Source organism: Prinia subflava, chromosome 13 (genome assembly GCF_021018805.1).
Source record: "Prinia subflava isolate CZ2003 ecotype Zambia chromosome 13, Cam_Psub_1.2, whole genome shotgun sequence".
Taxonomy (NCBI): Eukaryota; Metazoa; Chordata; class Aves; order Passeriformes; family Cisticolidae; genus Prinia; species Prinia subflava.
Window position 1 is genome coordinate 14234767 of NC_086259.1, and position 18416 is coordinate 14253182.

At 50.0% G+C, this 18416-nt stretch overlaps 1 protein-coding gene across 4 annotated transcripts in view; it reads left to right on the plus strand.

The window, feature by feature from the left end:
* The window catches only part of PLEKHG4 (pleckstrin homology and RhoGEF domain containing G4), an 85034-nt gene that overhangs the window by 60206 nt on the left and 6412 nt on the right, over nucleotides 1-18416 (plus strand). For all 4 annotated transcript variants that reach the window (XM_063410599.1, XM_063410600.1, XM_063410601.1 and 1 more), the window contains exons 14-16: nucleotides 14434-15377; nucleotides 17264-17513; nucleotides 18077-18166. In XM_063410599.1, the coding sequence (XP_063266669.1) occupies nucleotides 14434-15377; nucleotides 17264-17513; nucleotides 18077-18166 (1284 nt within the window). The remainder of the gene's footprint in view (nucleotides 1-14433; nucleotides 15378-17263; nucleotides 17514-18076; nucleotides 18167-18416) is intronic.

Consider the following 18416-nt stretch of genomic DNA (forward strand, 5'->3'; position numbering starts at 1 on the left):
ATTGGGTATTGAAGTTCTCAAATTCCAGAAAGAATAGACACTAAAAGTTAAGCTGTACCAGATGTAGGTGCCACTTAGTTGCTGTCTCTGAGCTGCCTTGGCAGCCAGAAGTACTCAGGGGAGGAGGGAAGAAATTTAGCTAAACATGAAAACATGGAAAAGCATCCTGTGTGAGGCAGAAAAGTGGAGAAGGCAGCCCAGAACACTGCTGCCAGGGCAATGAAGATTGAGTTTGTTTGGTGGTGCTCTGCACGTCTGCTCTGGCTCATTTCTGCAGTTTGCTGTGCAGGTGAGGGTCCCTCTTGCTGTGGAAATACTTTTTTTTTTTTCACCCCAGTGGAGAGAGAAGTGCCCCCCACGTGCCATAGGAGAGTGGCAAGAATCTGTGCTTTTCTACTTCACTGAACAGAGATGTTCAGGGGCTGCTCCAGTACTCGAACACCCCTTGCCATCATGGAGGATCCTGGGAAGGGTTTTCTCATGTTTCTTCTCATAAATTGAGGCGCATAAAAGCACCAAGCCTTGCTTGGCATATTGACAATTCTGCAGCCAAGCCAAACATTGGTTGTATGTGAACCCTTCCAGCCAGAGCTGGAAGTCTCTGGAGCCCAAATGTGGACTGTAGCACATGATCATAGAACCATACAATGGTTTGAGCTTGAAGGGGTTTTAAAGGAATCATCCAGTTCCAACTTCCCTGCTACAGGGATGCCACCCACTAGACCAGGTTGCTACAAGCCCCCGTCCTGGCCTTGAACACTTACAGGGATGGGGAAACCACAACTTCTCCGGACAACTTGTGCCAGGGCCTCACACTGCCAAAAGAGGGAAGAATTTCTTCCTAATATCCAATCTAATCGTGCCCTCTGTCAGTTTGAAGCTATTCCCTCTTGTCTCGTGTCCCTTTATGCCTTTGTCCAGAGTCCCTCTCTAGCTCTCTTGGAGCCCCTTCAGGTTCTGCAAGGTGTTCTAAGGTCTCCCCAGAGCTTCCAGGCTGCTCAGTGCTCTGTTCAGGCATGGAAATTACATTGTGCTGGTAGCTCTTGGGGTGCCAGGATAGTTGGACATGATTCTATAGCAGTGTGTTCCTCCACAGCTTCCAAGCCTTTTCAGAGCCTGGGTCATTTCTAGGGACACAAATGCTACATAGACCCAAATAGTGGCCCATTAATTTTCCGAGGGCATTGCAGCTTCTCTTTGGTGGATGAAAATTCCAGGATGCAGTCCTTGACAGCAGCAGCAGCCCTCTTGGTTGTGCCTTTCATGCTGCACGGCCCCAGTGAAAACAGAATGATAGTGGCACAGAGTGTTTGCACACTGCTTTGTGTGGAGGAGAGGCAGCTGGCTCAGGGAGGGAGGAGGATTTTGATCTCACTGGTTTCAGTAGAACTATAAACAATTCTGGTCGTGTAAAATATACCATGTGTATGAACCAGTGGCCAACTGAAACCAGGAGTGTAGGGGGATACATCCTGCACCTGTAGGATCAGTGCAGAAGTTGCTGCACAGCATGGGAGTTCTTGCGGTGCCTGTGAGTTTGATCTTGATCTCCAGAATGCTTTCTGCCTTCCCAAAGCAAAGTTAGTGGCATGGTCTGGGAGCTGGGGGATAAGCAGAAGATTTTATCTAAACTGATTTTACTGTCTTCTGATACTGAGCTGCTTTTGACCTTCCTGCAGTGATCTTGTTGGTGCCTGCCTAACTCCCTTCTCTCTTCCCTAATATCCGAGGGGGTATCTACAGCAGGAGTCTACCATAAGCAATGTCCTTGATTTTCCTTCTCGTAAAGAGCCTGCAGAGTGCCATACCCCAGGATTTGGAGAAGAAGCCCAAAGATGTGTAAGCAATGTACACTATGGTAATGAGCTGGCAAGCTCAGACCTCCAGACATCTCAGCATGTGCCAAAGGGAGTGGAACACCATCATGGTGTTCATCCCTCACGTACCTTGCTGCCTGCTGGGAATGGAGGCTCTGTTGTGCTGGCCCTCCTGCATGTGGTGGGCAAATGTTTTGTAGGGCGCTGCGTGTGGCTGCTGGGCAGGCTGTGAGACAGGACAGGGTAACCCCATATGCCCCATCAAGATGCTGTACTGTGTTTTATCACTGCTTGGCAGTTCCTAAAGGCCTGTCAGAGCTCCTTGCAATGAGGCAGGCTGAGCTGGGCCAAACCACATGGAGCTTCCACATGGGCTGGCAGTGTTCCCTCCCCAAAGACATGACTGGTGCCAAGCTGGATGTTTCCATTTGTCCCCGCTTCCTTTGCGGCACTAGCCCTTGGTGCCTGACAGGGGGTGGATGATGGCTGGGCTGAGGCAGGAGGAGCAGTGAAGGAATCTGCCTTCCCCCCCTCTGACTGTGGGCTGGAGGATTGTTTTTCAGTACCACAAAGTCAATGTGGGCATACTGGGGGACCTGCCATCTCCCTGTGGCTTCAAGCCTGGTTTGGCCACTATCCCTTGTTTACTCAGTTCCAAGACTACGCTGGGGTCTGGCACCATACAGTGCTTTTGGGGAAAAACTGAGCAGCTGAACAAAGAAGGGTATGTATGGTGTACCAAAAACATTGATATCTGTTTTATTCTGGGGTTCCTGCAGGGACAGTCCCCAGTATCTTTTTCTCCTGCTCTCTGTGCTGGGTTCACCATAACACTGCCATAGGTACACCGTCAAGACCAGGAGCAGCCACAGCAAGTCTTCCTCTCCTTGTTTATCTCATTAGCCTTCATATTTTTTCCTTCCTCGAGCTCTCTCTGGGTGAATTATTTCCCAAACACTCTTATATCCCATGCTGTTGACTTTACCATAAGTGCAGGAGTGCAGGTTTGAAATGGCCCATGTGAGAGCCATGTGCCCTATCAGGACTGAACACCTTACTTGCAGCAGCATGTTCAGTGAGCCAGACCACAGGACAGTCTCTACCAGGTCTGGGATGACAGCCAGTCCTGCTGAAGGTCAGCAGTAAAGGTGCATGATCCTTGCTGGCACAAATGGAAGAAAGCACCGACCCAACCAGAATGGGCAGCTTCCCATCGCAGGCTCAGCACCTGCACACCCTATGGCTGTGTGGTGATGTGGTGCCCAGAGCTGAACTGCCTCTATCATTACAGGAGGGCCTGAGGCAGCTCCGGGGGCTTTTTCCTGCTTCTCAGGATGTTGTGCAAGATGGTGCCTCATTGGTGCTCAGGGGAAATATGGTCATTGCCCTGCAGTAGCTTGTGAGTCTCTTGCAGCTTGAGCCTTTGCCTTATGTTTGCTTTCTGAGGGAAGCTGTTCAGCTTCAGTTCTCACTGCTCAGGATTGGTGGGGCAAGGTGTGTTTAGAAATGGTAGGGTTTCCCATAGTGGGATTTTTTGGGGCTCTGTTCCACAAGAGATTCCTTCAGTGGTGTTCTCTGTCTGCCTCCCTTGGATCTTTTCCCTCAAAAGATCCCTGATCTCATCAGCCTCTGCTGATTCTTGTTCCTCAGTTGTCTGTCTTTTTTCTGCTGCACACAAGGAGCTGCTGTGTCTGACTTCTGCTTGGAGTGGGCAGAATATTGCCCAACCCCTCTCCATCTGTGTTTTCATCTTCAGGAATGGGTTACCTGTGCTCATGGGTGGATCTGCACCCACAGTGGGTTCTCCTGTACTCTCCCTCTCAGCCACTTTGTTCTTTGTGGCTTAGAAAACAAAGCCTTTGGCAAGTGAAGGAGGTGCCTGCCCTTCCTGGGGGAGGGCCAGCTGGCCTGCATTTGATTATGGCAGTGCCTCCTCATCCCTCCCCATTGTCCTTGCTGCTGTAGGAATGCCAGCCTTTTTGCGCTCCATCCCGTGAGCAAGTGTTGCTGCTCTGGGGCCCAAAGAGGGGCTGGGGCCCTTCTTCCCGTCGCTCTCGCCTCTCTGCACATCTCCATGCCCCTTTCCCTCCAAGTCGCAATCGCCCCATCCCGGCTCAGGCAGCAGACGGACACAGCAAACCCTCTTGTAAGTACCAAGTGTGCGGTGCCGCGGCTGACGTGTGAGCTGTACTGATATTGTTTGGAAACAATGTAGAGAAGGCTTTTCACTCGGTTGCTTGTGCGTGTCAGTGTGCATCCAGCATGAATCAGAGTGCTTTGTGTGCGGCTTTTGTGCACTCAGACAGAACCCTGTGGGCTGTGAGCATCTTTGCATGGTCCCTCTGAATCCCAAGGTTGTGGTGTCTGTAGCAGAGCAGAGCCTTTCCCTCTTTCTCTTTATTAGAAGTTCCTGCATGGTCATTTCAGTGGGCATAATTTACCTGCAGCTAGAAACTGCTGCGGGGGCTGAGTGCTGCAGACTGACTGCGTATATGTACAGGGCAGGTGGCACCTCAACCTCCAGGACTTCTGTCAAATGTTGTGGGCAGCACAGGAGGGGGCTGCTCACCTGGACTGTTCTAAAGTTTGCTGGGTTCCTGCCCCCCAGGTGACTGAGACCTGCTGGCACAGCACTCCCAGCTTCCAGAGACGGATCTGATCTTAGATTTGTCAGCAGAAATCCAGATTATGCTAAATAAGTTGCTGTTTCACAAATGTTACCTCTGATTTCTCCCCAAAAATTTCAGAATAGAGACTTGCTGATACCTTGCTTTCTGCTGTGTTCAATTTCTGATTTTGTACCAGATACAATTTTGCAGATGATCGTTTTGAGGGAAAAAAGTCCCTTCCAGGTGAAAAATTATTGCTGTGTGTTTATTCTTAGCCTTTGATGAAAAAAGGAGGGTTGTGTATGCTGATCTGTGGGAAGCTGGAAAGGATCCTGGTTTTGCAACCTAAAAAGTGTGATTTTTCTGTAGCAGGCAGAGTTTGAGAAATAATTTTAGTGAAAAGGTGCTATGATTCATTGCTCTGGGAATGTGCTTGGAGAAGTGCAGACTAGAACTTAGCACCAAAGTGGAAAAAGAGACATTTGATGTGTCCTTACTGTAGCATACTTACCATAAACAGAGGTATAGGTCCCTGTGCCATGATGCTGCCAGCAGTTCTACACAGTCAGAACATGGTTTTGCCCCCCAGCACCTTGGAGCAAATGGGATTTTGCTGTGGTTTGTAATAAAGTCCCTGGGACTTTTTAAGTGGAGCTATTCTCTCTCCACCTCTGCAGAGATTGGCTTTGCTTTTCTGGGGATGGTCTGAACGACATTCCCAAATAAGAGTTTTCATCTTGTTACTGATGCAAGTTCATAGGATGATGAAAGGAGATCCAAAAGGCATGGGAGAGGAATATTTACTGTGCTGTTTTAGGGGACGCCACTGTTTTCTGGCTTCAGCATTGTCTGACAGCAGCTGTCTCATCTCTCTTTCTCTCTCCTTCCTCAGTTATGCCTGTAAAGTCGTGCCCCTAGACAGACATCTAGTCTGATTTGTTCTCCTGTTTCAGGGGTGTCCTTTTTCATGCACAGCCTGAAGCAGTTGGGGGAATGAGCCTCGAGGAAAATCGATCCTCTGGCAGAGTTCATGCAAGGTTAATGTGCGAAATCTCTCCCCTCTCCTTCCTGCCAGGTTTTTGCTGGAGAAATTTTCTTGCAAGGTTGAAAAGTGTCTAGTGTTTACTTTCCTATCAAAGCTTTTCTTTGCCTTGGAGATAGCTCTCTTGCACAAACAAGTCCTGAACACTTAAATCTGGTTTGCTACACGTCAGTTTTTCTGTGTTTCAAAATTAGTGATTTGGAAACTGTTCTGTCTTATGAATTCCTCAGTAAATCACTGCTAGCTCTACTGGGGCTTGAGGTATTTTCTCCTATGTTTCACCAATATCTGTATTGTCAAATGGGCAGCACAGCAGTGCCTGTAGCCCTGGCAAACTCTGTGGCAGGAGGTAAAAGCTAAATAGTAGTTAGCACCACCACTCAGTGCTCCTTTTTGATTGCACAAGGTAGGTGTGAGACTCATTTGTCCCTAGTGTTACAGGGCAACAGCAGTGAATTAATTAGGTTTTTGTCATGTGCTAAATCCAAGCACAATTTGCAGTTGAAGGTGAAAGGCTCTTGGGTTAAGAGGCTTTTGAGCACCTGTCCCAGCACCTCAGGCAATGCTTCAGTGCAGTGTGAGGTCTGTGATGTGTTGATGACGTGCAGAGAGGCAAAGCCTTGATCCATCTGGGGTCCTTTTCCCTCCTGTGCTGGTCAAGTTCTCCCCCTCTGTGGAGGACACAGCAGGAAGAAGAGGCTGAGGGAGCCAGCCAGTGTGTAGGGATGGGATGTAGGATATTTACCCCTCATGTGCCTTCCCTGATCCACGGAATGCCAGCATGTTCGGCCACAGCATGTATGCAGGGGGCAATGCCTGACATGCTGAAACCACCTTCAGCCTTGATTGTCAAAACACCTCTGTATAAAAATTCCTCAGTGTCCTTGGCTGCCATGAACATAAACTGACACTTACCTGAAAGACTTGGACCTCTCTGAGGTAGGTTCAGATATCCTGCAGGATCATGACACCGGGAGCCCATCAGTTGTGGCAAGGAAACAGCATTTCCACCTGGCAGGTTTAAGGATCTCGCAGCTTGCATTGCAGCTGAGGTGCAAGGGGAATGTATTTTGCTTGAAGTGTGAGATCTGATGGCAGCAGAGATCTCACTTCACCTGAGCCCAGCCCTATACATGTGTGCAGTGCAAAGTTTGGGTACTTTTTCCCCCTCTAATCTTGGGATAGAAGCTGCACAGGGTGACAGATTTTCTGAATTTTTGTGTGCTGGCATCCATCTGGATGCTCGGATCCTCCTGGAGACTGGAATTCCCTTTAGTCATGGGAGTTAAATAGATCTGTTCAAGCAATCTGCTCATGAAGCTCTCCTCAGTGTACAGATGGAACCGAAGCTCACAATGGCTCGATCTGCATATCAAAGCCCTGGACATATGGACAGGGTTCTCCCAAGCACCCGCTGCCTTTGACTAGGCTCCTCTGACTGCTCTGCATGGCCTTGCACCCTCCAAGTACATCTTGGTGTGCTCTTAAAACAGGGAGCTGTTCTCAGTTCCCCTGGGGAGCAGGGACCCAGTAAAGGTGCTGGGTGTCTAGATCCATTTTCACCTCCACATCTCCTGGGGCAAACCACCCAAAGTGCAGTGCAGAGAGATTCCAACACATCCTGCAGTAGTTAAGCAAACTTTGGCTCAGCTTGTCACAAGGGAAAGGATGTGAAATGAAGACTTCAGAGAAAGCACCCGTGTTTCCCCATGCAGGCCCAAGGGCATAGTGGAGGTTTTGCAATCCCAAGCATGGAGCACGAAGAACCTCATTAAAAGGGAGCCAGTACAGGGCAGAGGAGAGACACCCACCACAGTCCAGTCTGTCCACACTTGCCTGTGGGGTGCTATTACAGTGGGGTATTTGAACAGTGTGATGATGTGACTGTTGGGACAGATGTAAAAGCAAAGCATGCAAAAAACCTCTGGAGGTGACATTAGTCTCTGAATGGGATAATATGTTGCTGTTGTGCAAGGTGCCAGCTCCAGCCTTGGTGACTCATGCATCTTACTGTTGCTTGATCTTGAGCTTGGCTGGTAACATGAGGCTCTTGGCTCATGGGTGCACAAAGCTGCTGAAAAAATGGGCAGTGCCTCAAATGTGAGGAGGCTGGTTTGCAGCAAAGGCAAACATTGAAGTTTCTGGTTTTACTGGGAGCAAACCTGGCTCCTGGTCCTCTGGACTTGGGAGCTTTTAAATGTTGGGACATTTAATGGTAGCTCTGTCTCACCATTCTCTCTGTGGTGAGACAGAAAAGTAGAGAGAGAATAATCAGTGCAGAATCTACCCAAAGCTACAGTCATGAGCAACTCTGGAGCTCTGAGGAAAGCAAATCTGCCACTTTGCTGCCCAGCTACCTAGGGAGTAATTTTATACATACATACACAAGTAAATATACACACACATGTGATATTTACCTACGTGTGTGTCTGTACATAGATACATGGTGAAACTGGCACGGGCTGCTCTTGTGGAATCTCAGAGTTGCTCTGAAGCCGGGGTATTGTAGCTGCTTGTGATTCATCAGGTGAGTCACTCTGTTTCTAATGGACACCCCTAGGTGCTGCCTGGCAGTGGCAGCAGTTAGAGAAAAGGAGGGCAAGCACGCGTCCTGCACGACAGCTCCGGCACAACGAGCCACATTTGCCCTTTGGGTCCTCGTGCTGTCGTCAAGAGAGCAGAAATCATGTGCAATCTTATTTTAGCCAATTATATTCTCCTGTAATTAGGCTCTCCTGGACTTGTCATGCCTGGCTGCCTGCAGGGCAAATGAAGGGATTTTTGAGCTGTGTTCAAGAGTGCTTCTGCAAAGGGATGTCCAAGCACATTGCTCTAATGAGCAGCCTTTGATGGTACTGTGGCATGCCCAGACCAACCCTGACAGGTGCTGCTTCCCTGACCCCTTGTTCTTCTTTCCTGCCCAGCTGTGAGATTCTGCTTGTTCTCCTTTCTTATGCTTAAATCCAAGGAGTTTCTCGTTTGTGCTTGTCTCTCATCCTTTGCCCTCCCACAGCGTTTGTGCAGCAGCTGGCACTTGGTAACTGGCAGAAATGCAAATACAGGATTTAAAGTTTATTTTCCTTAGCAGCTAGTTTTAGGCAAACTAAAGATTTCAGTATGCTGTTCTCTCTTGGAGGAGGGGAGGCTCTCTGAGCTACACAGCAACTCAGAAATGGTTTAGTTCTTTATTTTGAGAGCATGAGTCCTTTCCTTAGTCTTTAAAGCTGAACCTTCTACCAGCTACATCTTAGGTAGGACACAGATTTGATTAGTTTGGTTTGTGCTGCTAATGAATCACAGGCAGGGCTGCAAATGCAGTTTGGAAAAGTTGAGTGGTACAGAGGGGTAGGAGAGTAACAGCAAACCTCTGCATAGGGAAGGGATTACTTCTAACTTCGTGGCTTCACTGAAATGCTTGTGCTCTGAAATTATGTGGTTTCTTGTGTCCAAGTGTAGCTGCCTGCTCATGGACCCACAGATCTTGGTAAAAGTGAGCAAGGGCTTTGGCTCTTAGAGATGTGGAAAAAGTGTCACAATGTCAAGGAGGGATCAGTGTTTCCTCCATAGCTCTTATATGTTGGGTAACAGTTTACTTTGCATTTTGTTTGAATTTGGGGTCAGTTGGGATGCTTTCTCACTCTGTTTTTTGCACTGTTAAAGGGAATCTGGCTTATTCCCAGTCAGGGTGTTCTCTGCACACTTGAATAGCTCTCGTGAAGCGCAGCCCTTCCCCCTCTGCCTTGTCTCTGGTTACCAGGGCCCCCCAATCTGGTATTTAGGCTAGCAGCATTTGCTTGTGAATAACCAGAGCTGAGATGATGCACTGAAGCAGTGGCCCTGCCTGAGTCTGGCTGTAGGGGATAATGTACAGCACAGAGCTGGGCACAGCCAGGGTATGGACACCCTCTGGACAGATGGGAAGGTAGGATGAAGTCTGTTTATAATCAACAAATAGATTTGCCAAGGGAACATCTGCAGGTCTTGAAGTCTTGCTCTTTCCCTGATCCTTTCTTCATGGGTGCTGTTAGTATTGGTAGGTGGGAGCCTGAGGAAAGCCTAAAGTAGATCCAAGAGAGTGGTGAGCTGACCACTTTCTGCTGAAGCTGCTTGGTCCTTGAGTTAGGCTTGCCACCATTTGCCAGCTGAAAGTTCTTGTGGTAACTAAGGTAAGCCTGGGGAATTTTGCTTTCAATATATTTTGATGTAAAATAGCTTTTTAATCATGGTCCTTCTGAACTTTCAGTGTATAAGGCAGTGTCCAGCCATGGGTCCCTTCTAACACTGTGCATGCAGCAGCCTGTGACAAGGGACATACCAGTATTGTGAGCAGGAGTCACTTCTCAAACCAACCTAAAGCCATGTTGGACTTTAGAGGGAATAAGCCCAAATGAGAGTCTGTAATGACAGTAGTATTTTCTTGCAAGAGAGATGCCTTTACTTTGGAATGGTGTTCTGATGAGTCCCTGTCACTCTCTTCCTGTGCTGGGAGTGCTGCAGTTGGTGTCTGAGCTCTGCAGGGTTCAGTACCAAGGCCGTGGGTGGCCAGCAGAGCAGGGCAGCTGCAGGACTCAGTGCCTGTGTGGCACCCTGAATAGCTGTTGGGAAGTGCTTTGTTTATTTCACAGCAGTACCTGTGATGCTTTTAATTTTTCTGGCTGCACCAGTTTTGTCTCCTTTGCTGCAAGCTAACCTCATTTTGCTCTTAAAGCTCACAGCTGAAGTTAAGGGCACTTAAAATGAGCACAGTGGTGGTGAGGGGAGTCTGGTTAAATGGGGGGCTGTGCAGTTGTTCTGTGCCACAGAGACCTACAGTCAGTTGTGTCTCACTGAGAAACAGCAGAGTGGAGCACACCCTGGATGCAGGAGCTGCATCAAGCTGGATCAGGGTTTGTGTGATTACGTTGGTTTCTTTATTGCTGTCCTTGGAAGTGTTCTCAGCTGTTGTGCTGCTTCCTGGTCTGCGATGTGTAGAGAGTGAGGGAGGTGGGGACTTCCAGTCCTAGGACATCCTCACAGAAAAGTGAGAAATTTGGTCTGTCTTGATGCTATGCTTCAGTCATCGGATCCACAAGCCAAGATTCCATCCCTGCCTGTATTGCTGCTCCCACCAGGACCAGTCTTGACTTTTCATCACCCCTGTCTCAGTTGCACTATGCAGTCACTTGAGATTCTGAAGGAAACCTTCTCACAGCAGAGTTAGTTACCCACTCAGGTGCATTTTTCTTCTGCAGAAAGTTGATCTGCCTACCTCTGCTGATTCAGACACTCAGTTTCCTATTTGTCAAGAAAAATACAGTTACAGTCATCATCTCCCCACAGAAAGGGGGAAAGAGGTTTGGACAAAGGCAGGCCCTGTGAAATTACCCCTTCTGGCATACATCTGAGATGCACAGAGTCTGCTCCCTGTTTTGGCTACCCAGAAGGTGTCTTAGAGGTCACTTAAACTTGAGTATTCAAGGAATCAGATAGGTTTGTGATAGGTTTGGGTTGGGGAGATGTAATTTCTGAGTGGTGGCTCAGGTGAGGATCCAGGACCCCTGGAAGGCTTTCAGTGCTGGCAGTATGCCCCGAGCCAGGGCTGAGCAACTTCTCTGGGCCTGTTTGCAGATGGTACTTGAGTGGTGCCAAACCTGACAGACTCTAGGAGCTCCTGTCCTCGATGTGCTGCAAGCCATTTCATGATGAAATGAATCAGAGAGCAGCTGAGGATGATGGCCTGGAAGGTTGCACCATGATCCAGTGAAGTCTCTGGCTTTCCTTATAGCATGGCAGGTCCCTGAGAGCCCAAGCCTCTCCTGGGCAGCCTGGCAGGACCAACCTGTTGCTGGTGCCTGTTGCAGGATAGGTCAGTCCTACATATGCAGGAAGCACGTTTGTCTTTAATCCTATAATTGAGAGTTTGAGTAACAACTTGCCTGTAAAGATCAAAAGCTGAGGTACAGGCTCCTTCCTGCTTGGTTCCAGACATGGTTGGGAAGATTTCAGCTTCCCTGTGCACAGGTGCCTCCTTTTATCTGAGCAGCTCTGCAGGGAAGGTGTAGAGCTGCCTGCTCCCCAAAAGCCCCCTGTCCAGAGGGCCATATCCTGGCTTGGCTGAGTGTCGTTTGCAGCCTTACTGGAGGGACAGATGACAGCAATGCCCCTGCCTGCATGAGGATGGGGACACACCTAGTCCCTGGGGAAGATTGCCATTTATGTGCAATAAGGCCAGCTGAAGCAGATGATGGGACTGCAGAAAGCCTTGGTGGTCATTTAGCATGCTACCAAACAAAGCTGCAGGATGTGGAGGGCTGCTCCATTGTGCAGGGAACAAAGCTAAGCTATTTGCTGGCCTGCGACAGGCCCTGGTGATGGAAGGAAATGCCATCGAGATTGAGAGTCATTTCTGCTCATCCCTGGAGTCCTTGCCAAGAATGGACTGGGACCATATGAGAGGTAGTGGGGCTGCTGTCCTGTGTGCTTTGCAGCCCTGATGTCTCCTCACAGTAATTGCATGCAGATCTGCAAAGTTTCAAAGAAATCAAGGAAGTCTCTTTTCCCTCTCTCCCATCTGTGCTTGGAAATGAGCACTCCAGCCTTAGATACGGCCTCCACAGGGCATCTGCCTTTCTGACTGGTTACTGTAAAGTCCAGGCAGGCCTGTTGGATGTCCCTCCTGCACATTGCTCTCAGCACCTCTTGGACAGCCCCGTGTGCCTTTAGAGCTCAGCTTTTCCCATCACTGAGCAAAAGGCAGCCAGCATGCAGTCTTCAGTGAGGATCACCATTGACCTCCACAGCCAGCGGGGTGAGATGTGCCCTTGCTTAGCCCAGACGGATGGCCAAACCTTGTTCTGGGCAGAGCTGGAAGGGACTGGTGTTGGTTTGCGTACAGCTGGAGGGGGCAGCTCAAAATCTCACAGCAGAATAGGCCATCTGTCACTGCTGTGCAGATCTGCTGGGCTCTGCTGCACTTGGAGATTCACCTCGCCTTGAAATGCTTCTATCTCCAGGGAATAGAAGAACCTCTGCATCAAGGATAAATGTGGATTCCCACCAGAATCTGTCATGTTCCTGCCTCTGCACACCCCTCCTGGCTGCCAGCAGTGGGCAAGTCTAGAGCATAAGGCCTGGGTTGAGAGAGGCAGATCAGGGGCCTGTTGCTGCTTCAGGCAGGGCAATGGCAGGAAAGGGGGCTGCTACTCTTTGGATTGTCCCATGCTGCAGTTGTGTGGTGCTGAGAAGCGTTTTCCCTGAGCAGCTGCTGGTGTTTCTGAAGCAGCTCCTTGCTCTGCATGAGTAATGGGGCTGGCTGCATGCACGCCGTGCAGCTGCAGCTCAAAAGAGAATATGGATGGCTGTGGGAGCTCCTGTGGAATCTGTCCCTAGAGTGACTCTGCTGAGGCTGCAGCCTGTGCTGGCATTCATCTCTCCTACAAACAGCAGCGTTTGGCTGTCATAGCCATCCCCATCAAGGGACTGAGCATCACGTGAATGAAATACCTTCTGCCCTGCCTGTCTCTGTCACCAACAGAGTGAGCCTGGCACCCAGTCTGTTTGACCATCATGTCTGTGGTGGGATGCGATGTCTGCTTGTATAAAGCTTGGATAGATTTTCTTGATGTCTAAATCTGCATAAAAGTAAGTGATTTAAGTTCTCTGAGTGAAGGTTGCTGCAGTGAGGCTGCTCAGGAAATGGAAAATGGAGTAATTTTGTTCCTGGCACTAAGCATGAGAGTTGTTTTTCTGCAGATACACAAGGCCGACAGGTTAAGTGCTAGAGATAGTCTGGCTCACTTCAGGGCATCCAGTGGTGTTTTTGCACATCCACTGATGGTGGGCAGTTGGCAGAAGGTGCCAGGCAGCCCTTTCCAGGGTGTTTTCCTCACCTTGTGTGTGATTTCAACAAATAACCCTGTGTGTTCACTGATGAGCATTAAAGTTCCCTGGACAGGCCTACAGCAGCTGGTCACATCTTATTTACTCTATCATGAAATCTTACCATCTCTGCTTTATAGAGAAAATGATGACTTATGAGCCTAAGTCAGATGTTTGCCTTTCTTCTGCTTTTGATTGATGACAGGTCTTGGTGCTGAGCCCCATTCCTTCCATGGTGATAAGGCACTCACTCTTCCCTTGTATTTGTCCCACTGAACTACATTTTGTCCCACTTCTCATTGATTGATGCAGCAGAACTGTTTTAGCAAGGCCAGCATATGCACCACTGCTAGAGTTAAGCCCCATGAAGCTGCTTCCAGCATTCCTGGAGTATTAGAAATAAACTGCTGAGCTCAGTATTTGACTAACCAGCACAAGCATGTAGTGCAGTGGCAAGTAGAGCCAGGCAGGCAGGCAGAACACAGCACGCCACACAAGCTGCCAGCAGGCACAGAAAATAGACAAGCTGCATGGTTTCAGATTCCTCATTGATGCAAGGATGGGTCAGAGCATTTAGGGTGATCCACAGAGCCTGGCTGTGGCTTCTGTGGGCTATCAGTTCCAGGAAAACAGTGTAGGGAGCAGCAGTCCCATTACGTGCAGCTTACTGGTGCCCCTTGACCTTGTCCTGCTTGACAGTGGTGAAAGTGGCCGGGCAAAGGAGGAGGGAGAGTTCCAGGTTTTATACTGAGCAGGGCCACACTGAGGTGTGAATTCCTGCAGTCTTAGCAGCAGCTTTCCCTGGGCCCCCCTGTGTGGAGAGGACAAACGTGCCCAGCAGTGTGGGCGCCAGCTCACAGGGACCTGGCGGGGAGGTGGGGCTGGGGCAGAGCAGCCAGCACAGCTGAAGCCCTTTGCATAAGGAGCTGTTTGTTTTGCTGAATTGTTAGGCCCCATTGACAATACCACCCCCCCTACTCTCCACACTCAAGGAGCTGTGGTGGCCAGACACTGATCCTTTCTCTTGTCTTCAGGCACCGAATTAGGGTTATTCCTAGCACTGACTCCCTCTGACTGGCTTTTGCTTTTTGTTCTCTATGCTCTGCAGGCGTACGAGTGGGCCTTGGAAGGGATGAGACACCTTGCCTGTATCAGCATGGAGGACTGCAGCTCCGCCGAGCACTGTGCAGATGTGATCAAGTGCCTGGAGAGTTACAGGGGCCAGCACCCAGACATCAGTGCTGCCCGGTTCCAGGAGATGAGGGAGCTGGCCTGTGAGCTGAAGAGTGACAAGGGGCTCAAGCAGTGGAGGTTTGCGTGGTCTAAATGCCAGGAGACCAAGATGGTTTTTGAAAGGAAACTAGAAACAGCCTTGAGAACAAGGAAGTCTCTGCTGTCAGACTGCAACCCAGCTGTTGGGGAGCAGCCACAGGCTGGCACTGAGACTGGCGCTCTGTCCCACCGGAGGCACTCTGAGGGGACCACCTCCAGGTCCCACTGGGACAGGACTCAGAGCACATCCCACGGCTACAGCAGAACCAACAGCTCTCCGGAGTGGACTAAGGAGAAAGCTCTCTCATCCTCCCTGAGCTGCCCTGGTGATGTCGATGCTGGGGAAGTATTTGCCTGCCAAGCTGCTCTCAGCCCTGGTCCTCACTCAAGCAGAATCTCTTTCGCCAGCAGGGCTTGTAAGTCTCCAGCGCTGCCTGAAGAAAAGCCAAACCTGGAGAGCATATCAGAATCCCCAGAGGTGAAGCAATCTTATACATCCACTCCAGTCCCTGGGAAGCTGCCTCCCAGGAAGGTCCTCCGGAAGGCCCAGAGCTTTGACCTGCCTTGTGGTGAGAGCCTGTGGTCAAGCTGCCAGAGGAGCGAGCCGGCCAGATATGGCAACACCGGCGTCTTCATTAAGGGGCTGGAGGTGAGCAGCACTGAGCTGGTGGACAGGACGTTCGCACTGCGGCAGCCAGCTGTGACCAGCTGGGCTGCAGACTGCCTGCTGGAGGGACCCAGGGGATGCCTCTCTGGGTCAGAAGCCAAGAGCTGGGGCAGGTAAGTGTCTGTGACATTTGGTGTTCCATTTCTCAGGGTGGTGAAAAGGCAGCCAGCAGAGATTAGAGGAGCTCTGTAAGTGCTGGTTACTTTGGCACTGGTTACAGGACAGATAGATGGAGATGTAGCTCCAGCTTCCCTGCATATGTGTGTTTGGTGCTGAGCAAGCCCACAGGGATGTCCCCACGTAATCTGGCACCTTCCTTGGTGGGGAGACAGATAAATGGTATTTGTGGCTCTTCCTTCACAGTGTGATTTCTCTAGGAGGGCAAAGTTCAGTTCCCAGACAGGAGAGGGAGTTTCTGAACATTGCTAGCTTTAGAGGATGTGGGATTACAGGAACAGTAATCAGTGTCCTAACAAAGCCAGGAGTACAGGTGTAGTGGGAGAGCAGAAGCACAGGGCATTGTCCCCCATTCTTTTGAGAGTGCTGTACCCAGACTGGTTGGAAGGCACTTCCAGCACCTTGTGACAGCAGCTTCACAGGTAAGAGGGTGTTTGTATTTGTGCTTTGGAGCTGAAATCTCTGGGTGTCCAACAGCTGGCATTTGTGCTGTTTTCCTTCTCTATCCTTGAGAATCTCAATTTTGTTGTCATACTACAGTGTGTGCCTAGACTTTGGAGAGCCCAGGGATATGAGCTGTTCTTGACACAGGGTCTCTAGGCAGGTCTTTCAGTTGTTCTCACTGGAAAAAGATTAAAATAAAAGTAAAATATTAATGGCAGAGATGAGAAAAAAGTGCTGGATGCTGGGGGACCATGGTTACTACTCTTGAGTGAAATGGCTGAGGACAGTGAAATCTTCCAGAAGGGGGCTCCGATATCCCTGGGAGACCCAGAAAAGCTCATGGCAGGGAATGTGCACCAGCAGATAGCAGTGTGACCACTTTGCTTCCCAAGAGAGCAATGCAGCAGGCCTCATGTGTCCATAGGTGCTGAGACAGTCCCACTGCTCTGTACTCTGAACAGCCAGAGGAGTTGACTTAAGGGGAACTGGAAAGGCAGGGAAGGCAGGGATATGTTTGAGTAGTTATGTTTGGTGCTACACTGCCTCACAGTGGAAACCTTGAGTACCTAAGAGGCATCCTTTGAGATATGTGAGAACTACACCTTCTAGGAACTGCTGTTCACTGATGAATTGCACACTTCAGTTTTACTCTCTCACTTTTACTAGGACAAGCCCAACAGCACCTAGGCCTAGAGCTGTTAACCCTCTCCCATTGTCAGCATTGCTCCCCACATTCTCCAGTCATCAGGCCGACTTCTCACAGAAGTTACTCCTCACAGCAGTTACTTCTGCTGTCACTGTTGTTTCGGGAGAGCAGCCCATTGTGTCCAGAGCAGGGGCTAGGTGGGCCCAGTGGCATGTGTCCTCCTGAGTTTAGGTCAGGATCACAGCTAGCCTTGGGCACTCCCTTCCTGAATCCTTAGAATCACAGAATATCCTGAGCTGAAAGGGAGACCCAAAAGGATAATTGATCCAACTTCTGACTGCATTGGACTACCCCAAGAACCACACCCTGTGCTTGAGAGCCTTGCCCAAATGCTTCTTGAGCTCTGGCAGGCTCTGACAGGTCAGCTCATGACCGCTTCTTTGGGGAGCCTGTTTCAGTGCCTAACCACCCTCTCTCTGGGTGAAGGACCTTTTCCTAATAGCCTCAGCCTAAACCTCCCCTGACACAGCTTCATGCTGTTCCCTTGTGTCCTGTCAGTGCGCAGGGTCGGAGCTATCATGGACAGTTGCGTATCTGAGCTTGGACTGTGCTAGGGATCATCTCATTTCCATGTTGGGTGTTGGAGAGAGCTTCTGTAGTGACAGCTCAGTGCTGTGCAGGCACTCTGGCTGCAGCCTGGGTCCCTTCAAGGCTGAGTGTTTCCTGTTGCAGCAAACTGCGGCACATCATCGATGAGATGGTAACCACGGAGCGGGAGTACGTGCGGTCACTTCGCTACATCATTGACAGCTACTTCCCTGAGATGGAGCGCCTCGACCTCCCCCAGGACCTGCGTGGGAAGCGCAGCGTCATTTTTGGAAACCTGGAGAAACTCTATGACTTCCACAGCCAGTACTTCCTGCGAGAGCTTGAGAGCTGCTGCAACCACCCTCTGAGGGTCAGCCACTGCTTCCTGAGACACGTAAGGCATCAGCACCTTGCCCCTGGGGTTGGGCTCTTCCAAACATGATCTTGGTTTCTGTGCCTTTCTTGTTGTGCTTTGCCAAGAGACACTGCCAGGGAAGCAAAATGTCTGCTCCTTAAAGCCCATCTGTTTCTGCAGGGACAGCCCTTACCTATTTTCTGTCTGTGGTGTCAGTGGGAATGACTAAAGTGAGCAGAGAGGTACAGACCAAATCTGGGTGAAAAGTGCTGCTGGGCAGAAGCATGGGGACACAGGTCTTAAGGTCAGCTGCCCCATACATTTTGCTGCTACCTGGTGTGAATGGTACCAGGTGACTGTTGGGGTCTGGAAGGGGCTCGGGATAGCAGAATGATGAATCAAAAAGTCCTAGCTACCCTGGGAGTAGGAAGACAAGACCATTCCCTGCCTCTTAATGAGCTTGAAACAAAGTGATTCCTGATATCAGAGAAGCTCTGGTGCAGCGTGGGAGAGACAGAAGTACTAGAGTAACCTACCAGGGTCATGGCTGTCACCGTGTCGTGGGTGCATGAGTCTCACATGAGAATGGATCTCTTCTGCAGAAAGACCAATTTGGAATGTATGCGCTGTATAGCAAGAATAAGCCGAAGTCAGACTCGCTGCTGGCCAGCCATGGGAATACCTTCTTCAAGGTAAGTTCCACTGCCTGTATCCGGGTTGCTCACTGTGTTTGGTCACTGATCTGTTCAAGCAAAGCCAACTTACATGCCTAAGGCAGGCTCAGTGCTGCCTCTGCTTCCCTGGCACAACTCTCTGCACCTGTATGGAAGGGACAGGGCAGAGGTGCAGTGAGGGCTTGCGAAAGGAACCCACTACACAGCAGCGTTGGTCCTGTGGCCTTGCATTTCCCCAAGGGTACTCATTTTCCCTGAGTACCCCAGT